An 8231-nucleotide genomic window follows, 5' to 3' on the forward strand; every position below is an offset into this window, starting at 1 on the left:
TGCATTCTTGATATAAATGATGGCTGTCTTTTAGCCTCAGTGATATTTTTTTCTCAAACTTCCAGTAACTTTTGGTAGCATGAAAAAGTGTTTACTTAATTTTTTTCTAATTTCACTGAGAAAATCAGTCTGTACCTACACAGGGACAGCAGACACGTGCAAACTTGCTTGAGAAAACAAGGTCCCTAACAAAGCTATGAAAACAGAAGTAATATTTAAGTGGTCTTTCTATGATTCACTAGTACGGAAAGCTTACGTTCCTGGGAAGATGGGCACAGCAGTGAAGTGCAGCCAAATACAGTGAGCAATTCTGCTTGGCTTACAACAGTGTAAACCTACAGCAATCACATTTCAGTCAGTAGAGTTACCCTGACTGCCACAGTTTTAGGAGAGAGTCACATCTGGTCCACTATCCATCTTCCTCTCCCAGCCAGCTCAGAGGATTTGTTTTGTATGTGCATATATAAAAATTTAAATCATATTTACATGTTTCTCTCCTTGCTGGAACAGATTGTATGTCGAAATTGTTCAAGAAACAAATACCCTATGAAGTACCTCAAAGATCAAGCAGCCAAAGTCTGTGATAGCTGCTATGTGGAACTTAAGAAAAGAGGTAAGAATCCTTTGTTCTTGATACTACTGACAAACCAATTTCCTGTTTGTATAACAGGATCTGCCTACCTAATGTTGACCATTAAAATAAAAACTATGGAGGAGACATTGCATTTTCCTTAGTCATTTATATTAGTACATTGTGTGTCTCTTACCCCTAGTCTGATGCATCTTGATTCACCTATTTCCCCATGGCCTTTCTGAATTTCCTTATCTTGCAGAGCGACCACTTAGTGTGAGCTTCCCTCCAACTTCATCCAGATGTTCAAACAGTGCCTTCTCCTCTGTCTTTCACAATATTCACTATTCATCTTTTAAGAAACAGAAGAAGATTCCTTCAGCTCTTATGGAGGTAGGATCAAGCTGCCTGAGAAAGGCAAGGAACTGTAGAGAACTGTGTGCTCCTACTTCAGCAGCTATCTTTATAATTCATTGTGTGCAGTGAGCTCAGCCCATGCCCTTGTCTACTTTCATCATGCAATCAGTTTTTTTTCTGTCTCTCACAATAGTGTTTAAAATACAAAATACTCTGATCTCTGAAGATATCACAGAAGCTTCTTGAGCCAACTAAGAAACCCAGTTAGAGCAGTGTACTTTAATTTGCTGAGGAGCCTATGAAGCATTTAGAAAACCACAGCTTCAATAAAGTAGATAGGACAACAAGGCAGATCACAGAAGATGACAAGTATCAACAGACCATGGCAGACTGTTGACTCATTACCTTCTTACGACAAGACCCTTACTTCTGAAGTCTTTCTTCGATTTCAAGAGAAATAAAATACCACTTAGGGAATAGACTCCAGTCCTTGGCAATCAATTCAGGAGCGTACATGTCTAATCAGGCACTTTCCCTCCAGCTGAACCCAAACAATTTCAAATCAAATGGGTAAAATATTGATCCCATCAACATAAACAAATAAAGTTTGCACCAGTTTCAATGGGGCCAGGATTTCTCCAGCTATGTTAGTTTTCTTTCCAGGAACAAGGTGCCAATCATGTTGATGTAGTCTAGGTAGTGAAGTTGCCCATTAAACTCAAGCACAGTAAGGTATTCCCATTTCACTGAAATCAGCAGGTATTTATCATTGTATTCAAGAGAACAGGGTGTAGCATCTTGCTGAACTCACTATACAGTCCAGACGCTGGAATTTATAAGGTTTGTTTGTGCTGAGGGGAAACTGAGCCAAAGATACAAACACACAAATTGAATACCGAAAGAAACGTCCGCCCCGTTAGGAAAAAAAAGCATTGCTTTTCTGTCCACGAGGAGGCAGCACATGGTTATCAACAGGAACTGTCTCCCAATAGCGTTGCTCCATAGCTTTTTCTGATTTGCTTTACCCAGGTCCTGGAACGTTGATGTTCCTGTGCAAAGCACTGCTATATTACTGCTCAGTCTTCTCTGTCAGTGCTGGTTTTGAATCTCAGCGCTTGGTTTCTAAATCTAATACTATTGCAGTTTATTACTATAAATAATAACGTATACTGTATTGTGTGTTTGGTGTATGTAGTTCCACGTACTCAAAATCTGTATCTTTAAGAATATTAAGCACTTAGATCTCAAAATACTTCTGTGAGGGGAGTAACTCTTCTCAGAAATATTATTTCACAAATGCAACCAAGTCATAGTCAAGTAGTTAACATGAATTGATAGAAACCTTTTGCAAAGTCCTAAATATACCCACATCCTAAAAGAGTTCAGCCACAAGACTGTAATTCCCTTTTGGAAGCATGTACTTTTAAAATACATGGACCTGGGAAAAAGGACAAATTTGGCTTCTCGGAACGCAAACTGTAAACTTGCTGACTTCAGTAATAACTCAACTGCATGTTTTCCATCAGAGTTACTAAGTTTAACCAGAAATCTTCAACCAGTCAAAAAAGAACCATAATACCACACTTCTGCTTTTTCTGTTCTGATATTAGTAATGGTCTACTTATGGTTTCATGGATATATATCTGATTGTCTGGTATGAACATGCATGATCAGGTGAGGAAAAACCTTTGCTGTTACAAACCCTGATTTCTCCTACCCTGCTCCAGGTGGCAGCGTCAGGAGAGGGAGCTACCATCAGTGGTTACCTCAGCAGATGTAAGGGAGGCAAAAGACACTGGAAGAAACGCTGGTTTGTCATCAAAGGCAAAGTCCTCTACACCTACCTAGCAAACGAGGTACCGTGCAATCTGGCTTGAAATATTTTCCTATCTGAGTTCCCTTCTCTACTCCCTACAGGCAGCACAAGTAAATGTGAAAGGTACAAATGGCAGTTCTCACAGCCTCCTGCCTGCTGAGACCTGGTCCCCACAGACTGAGTTCCCAGGGGGCTGTTCTTAGCTCAGGGGCCCCTCCACAGCCCTAGCTGGACCTCACAGCCCTCTTCAGAAACTGCCCTTCATCAGTTGACTTCTTGCTATTCGTGGTACTGTAACAGCCACTGTGAACCTTAGTCTGCGTATTTAGACCTAAAGACTTAAAGATTCTCAGGTGTTCCCTGGTGCACTTGGTAACTGCCAGATACTTTGAAGAGTGGCAGTGCATGAACCATTTCTAGCGGGGAGGAGAATCTTGCAGTTTTACAAGTATAAATAGGGCACATATTTATCCTACTATAACCAACAGATGAAGACAGGAGGCAGTCTGCAGAATTGGGAATATAGCCTTCTGTATTGGCCTGTAAGCTCTTTTTACAGCCAAGGAAGCTAGATCATTTTAATGTATTTTGTCTCTCCTCAGTCCCACTTCTTATTTTTATTTCTTCTCCTTTATGAATAGCTGCAATACAAATGAACTAAGTGTGATAAAAAGTTATAACGGACAGATTTCATTAGCAGGAACATAAAAATTCATTTTGCTGAACAAAGGACACAGAATGCAATAACTGTACTCACAGTAATCTTTGGTATTTTAAACCTTCAGAATACTTTGCAAACATCAATTATTTAAACTTCCATCACCACTGTGATGGCTGCATGAAGCAACATTATCTCCTTTAAACTGATGAGGAGATTGAGGCACAAAAGAGCTCATAATTTGGCCAGCAATTCAGAATATATGTATACCTTACTTCTGCTTACCTTAAAAGCGAGCATTTCTAGTTCAACAGTAGGGAAAAAGCAACAGAAAGCTAATTACACTTTGCAGTTCTGCTTCTTAGAATGGGCAAAGGCAACACACACATACAGAAAACATTACCTACATACAGTGAACTAAACCACAGTGATCGGTAACAGCTTAAGGCTTATTGTTTTCTTTAACTTGTACAAAGCAGTGTCTGGCAAGCAAAATTCATGGATGTTTCTTGGAAGTAAATTAACTATTTATAGCATTACCAGCTCAGATATTTCAAAGCAGCATTTTGGAAAGCAAGTTTGCCGTTAGACACTGTGAGGGTTTCTAAAAAAGTTACCAGTGCTATGAAAGGCACTGACAAGGTACCAACAAGACCACTGCTTGCACTCAGCAAATAAAAATGTTTGAAAGGAACGTGACAGGGAGTGGGTCTCAGACATTCAGGACTGCTGCTGTATTGTTCCATGTTCTCAATAACCTCCAGTTTGTCTCCTTGACCATTATAGCCATTAAAGTAATGGCTAACTTGACCTTCATGGCCATGTGGATGGTCATGGAGAACTGGACTTTCAGAGGTGGTGTTCGAGTTCAGTACTAAGACCAGATAGACATGTGCAGTACACAGGCACTACTGCTGCTTAGGTAAGAGCCAGCAGTCCAGCAGAAGATTCACACTGCTGCTTTTGCAGCCCTGTCAAAGAAGGGTTATGTCATTATTTGGTTTTCTGAAAGAGCCTTCCAACCATTACTTCTCTCTCAATTTTAGTTCACTTCTTGTTTGCTTTCAGGACAAAGTGGCCACAGAAAGTTTGCCTTTGTTGGGTTTCACCATTGCACCAGAAAAGGAGGAAGGAAATATGGATACAGTTTTCCATCTCTACCACAAGCAGACTCTCTTTTATAGCTTCCGAGCAGAGGATAACAATTCAGCACAGAGGTATGGGGATTGACTTCCACTTTAGCCAGTGTCCAAAAGCTTATGGCAGGGTTTTTCCCTCTCCTTTACTTCAGAATGCCTTCATAACACAGGAAACAAACATCTTTCAGAGCACTGATTACACCTAATTGCATGGGACTGGCCTGGGTGACATTAAAACTCTACCTGGTGCTTTTTCGTTCCTTCAGGAAGCAGAGTTTGCTCCTTTTGTATTGGTAAAGAGGAGACTGAGTCTCAAGAGTCATGCCTAGAAGTCTGTCAATTATGATTATTGTACAGAAACTTATCTATCTGTTCTATTTATCCATCTCTTAGTTTCCTCATCAACAAACAATTGCTTAGATTTCCCATTCTAGTGCCACTGCTTTCACATAATAAAATAGTCATGAAATTTGTAATAAAAACGCCAGCACCTCAAGAAACTCAGGGAAAGAAATGAGTGTTCATGGGAGGTTTTGTGGCTTTTAGACATACTTCAGTGGTTTCATCTTTGCTCTTCTAAGATAGTACTTGTAACTATCTTTGAGATTTGACAGTAAATTACTAGTAGAGATTGTACAAGAATGAAACAGTCCTGGTACCCAGTTCCCTTCTTTAATCACAAAACTATAGTTCCTTATTAGAGCTGGGATGGGAAATACACTTCTCTTCAAGCTTTACTTATTTTTCTTGAAGTACATATATTCTTAAAACGCATGTAATTTTATATGTACCACTTTTTCTTTCCTCTTTTTAGGTGGATTGAAGCCATGGAAGAAGCATCCATATTATAGCAGTTATTACTCAATGGACTTGGAACAAATTCTCAGATTTCTATACATTCCCAGCAACCCTCTCCTGTCTTACAGAATCGAACAGTGTATTTCAGCCAAACTGCCTACATACACTGGATATGAACTGGTTTCAAATTGCTCTTTTTCCTTACTTCTTCTTACATCTGCATTTTTGCAAATGGAAACTCTAAAATAGAGAATATTTATGGTGATCTTCATGTCTGTGCAAGTTCAATCTGTAGTATAAGCTTCTCCTCTGATTCCACAGTACACTAAGTCTAAAATCAAGACAAGAGAATACATGGAAATTCTGACTACAGTAAGTACCAGGTCCTGTTTACTTACTTTAGAGCACTATCATATTTCATTGGGTTGGTTTTGATGTCTACCATGAAATGAGAAACAATGTAGTAAACAACAAATGCTCATTTAAAGCACTTTATTATTTTTATTGAACTACAGCTTCATTTTTTTCATGTTTCTAAGGAGTTCTGTGGCCTGATTTATTACTCGTCCATTAACAAGTGCTAGTATGAAATTATGCCCCACGTATGCTAAATTGCTTTCACAGAAAATGAATTATCAACATATTCAATTTACCTGGTCTACCAACACTTCACTGGCTATGGTCCGGGATAATTACTTACTATCAATTTAAAATATTCACAGATTGCTGTATAATTTATTTTAAAGGGTTTAATTTCATACCACTGCAGTACTTTGAAACGCACTCCTGTAGCTCTGCAAACCCAGTTGAATAATATCACTTCTCCTTAAATACTGCATCAGACTCGAACCCAAAGGTTATTTTTAATTTATTATAAACCTACAGACAGTTTTTATTTAACACTAGTCTGCCTATTAGTGTTAAGATTTTTATCATCTATTTAAATAGTCTATCTTTATTTTCAAAGCTCCTGTTATTTCTGCTGTTCTTGATATGAAAAATGACATCAAAAATTTAATCCATATGACCAGCACACCATTTAAAATATGCTGGTGGGCTGGATTGCACTTGTCTGAACCTGCTCTGCTGGAGTGCTTTGGAACTCCTGTGGCTAAATGTATCTTACATCAGACTGCTGTTGTGCACTACATCTCCAGGGCTGGATTCTCAGCAGCCAAGTGTCTGTATGACTTCAAAGATGCTGTGCTGCTTTATACCAGCTGAGGATAAAGATCTCTGGAGTTTGAGGGGTTGTTTCTTTGTTGTTTGGGTTTTTTTTTGTTGTGGGGTTGAGTTTTTGGTTTTAGTGTTTTGTTGGGTTTTTTTAATAAAGAAGGTTGAGAAGTGGAATTCTAATCATTGCAATAAAATGGTTTCATGTCCTATATTTGTCATAATATTTGACTGAGGAATAGAATGGCATTTATGATTAAAATATATCTTTGTATAAAAAAAAATCATTCAAGAATTTACGTCCATTGAAATATATTTGGGGGGATTTATACTACTTTCATTTTTCCCTTTCTTCAAGAAACTTAATGGATATCTTGATTTTTTGACCCTAACAAACTGTTTAGAGTTGTCTGTATTTTTAAAGGTCTATAATATGTATGCTAATGATGAAGGTAGTTCAATTTATCACCTGCAAAAGCCAGCTGGAAAAAAAACCAAACAAATACACATATACCGCTAAATGAAAGTATAGTTCTTTGGGGGTTTTTTGATACATCTGAGTCTGACAGTATCCTAAAGCACAGTCAGATGCAAACAGAAATCAAGTATGAGAAAAGTAGAACTTTTGTATTCTTTAGTTAATGGATGAACACCAATGTTAAATCTATGTTTCATGTTAGAATCACGGCCTTGCTACCAATACACTGTAAAAGTTTATCCCCCCTTAAAAACATTTTCTGCTGACAAAACAAATAGGATAATGAATGTTGAACACACTGTAAGATCTCTAACCATGGTCCCAAACAAAACAAAACTGCATTACAGAACGACAGTATTATGAAGATTTAGGTGCTGACATTTAGTGACTGTTGTATGAAGTTTTCACTTATAAGCAGGAAATGAATACATGAAAATATTTTGTTGTAAAAAATAAGATACAGTGCTATTAAACATTGTTTTAAGTAATGTGGAAAAATAAAAGAGTAAAACGTGACTGCAGTTCTACAGGCTTTTCCTTTACATTATTGTTACCTTCTTTAATTTCAGCTTTGCAGTTCCAGTTACTGCTAACAGACACTTACCTATTAACTAATTCTCTGACAAACTAAGGAAGAGCACCAAATCAGAAGATGGTAGTGGAGGCCATCTGGTAGAAACGGGAAGCGTTTCGGTCTACACCTCATTTAGCTGCTGTAAAGCCCACTTACCTGTCAACTCTACTTCAGTTACAGATATAAACAGTTTCAATAACGCACAATGAAAGAGGACAGGGAAAATGAAAATATCCTCACAATTTCACTTCAACTGGCAGTCTAATTTGAGCAAAGCTAACCACCAGAAATGGAAATAATCTACATTTCACAGTTAGTCTAGTAATGACATTTTAGAAAATGGTAAAATCTTAGAATAGAGGGCTATAGATACTCAGTTTACTGCATGCCATTTAATTACAAGCAGCTCTTTCTTCCTAACTTGTAGCTAGTATTACTTCTTCAAAACTAAGATTTTGTTCCACATTGTCACAAATATTACTGTTTTTTTTAAACAAGTCACTGTGTACCAGCTACTCAGCAAACAGCTCAGATGCAAGCTCTGAGCTCACTTGTTGTTGCAGTCTTTTCTGCTTATTTTGATACTCATTGAAAAGCATTAAAATTATTAGCCATTCCCTGCAACTAATATTTAGATCCATCTTACCATATATGCCTAGTTAAAATC

General features: G+C 37.8%; 1 protein-coding gene across 3 annotated transcripts in view; it reads left to right on the top strand.

Moving 5' to 3' along the window:
* FGD5 (FYVE, RhoGEF and PH domain containing 5) overlaps positions 1–7517 on the top strand; it is a 95854-nt gene extending 88337 nt beyond the window's left edge. For all 3 annotated transcript variants that reach the window (XM_054076280.1, XM_054076282.1, XM_054076281.1), the window contains 5 exons: positions 511–613; positions 834–964; positions 2656–2784; positions 4471–4619; positions 5356–7517. In XM_054076280.1, the coding sequence (XP_053932255.1) occupies positions 511–613; positions 834–964; positions 2656–2784; positions 4471–4619; positions 5356–5392 (549 nt within the window). In that variant the 3' untranslated portion in view covers positions 5393–7517. The remainder of the gene's footprint in view (positions 1–510; positions 614–833; positions 965–2655; positions 2785–4470; positions 4620–5355) is intronic.
* The last annotated feature ends 714 nt before the right edge of the window (positions 7518–8231 follow it).

Source organism: Cuculus canorus, chromosome 11, assembly GCF_017976375.1.
Source record: "Cuculus canorus isolate bCucCan1 chromosome 11, bCucCan1.pri, whole genome shotgun sequence".
Classification (NCBI taxonomy): domain Eukaryota; kingdom Metazoa; phylum Chordata; class Aves; order Cuculiformes; family Cuculidae; genus Cuculus; species Cuculus canorus.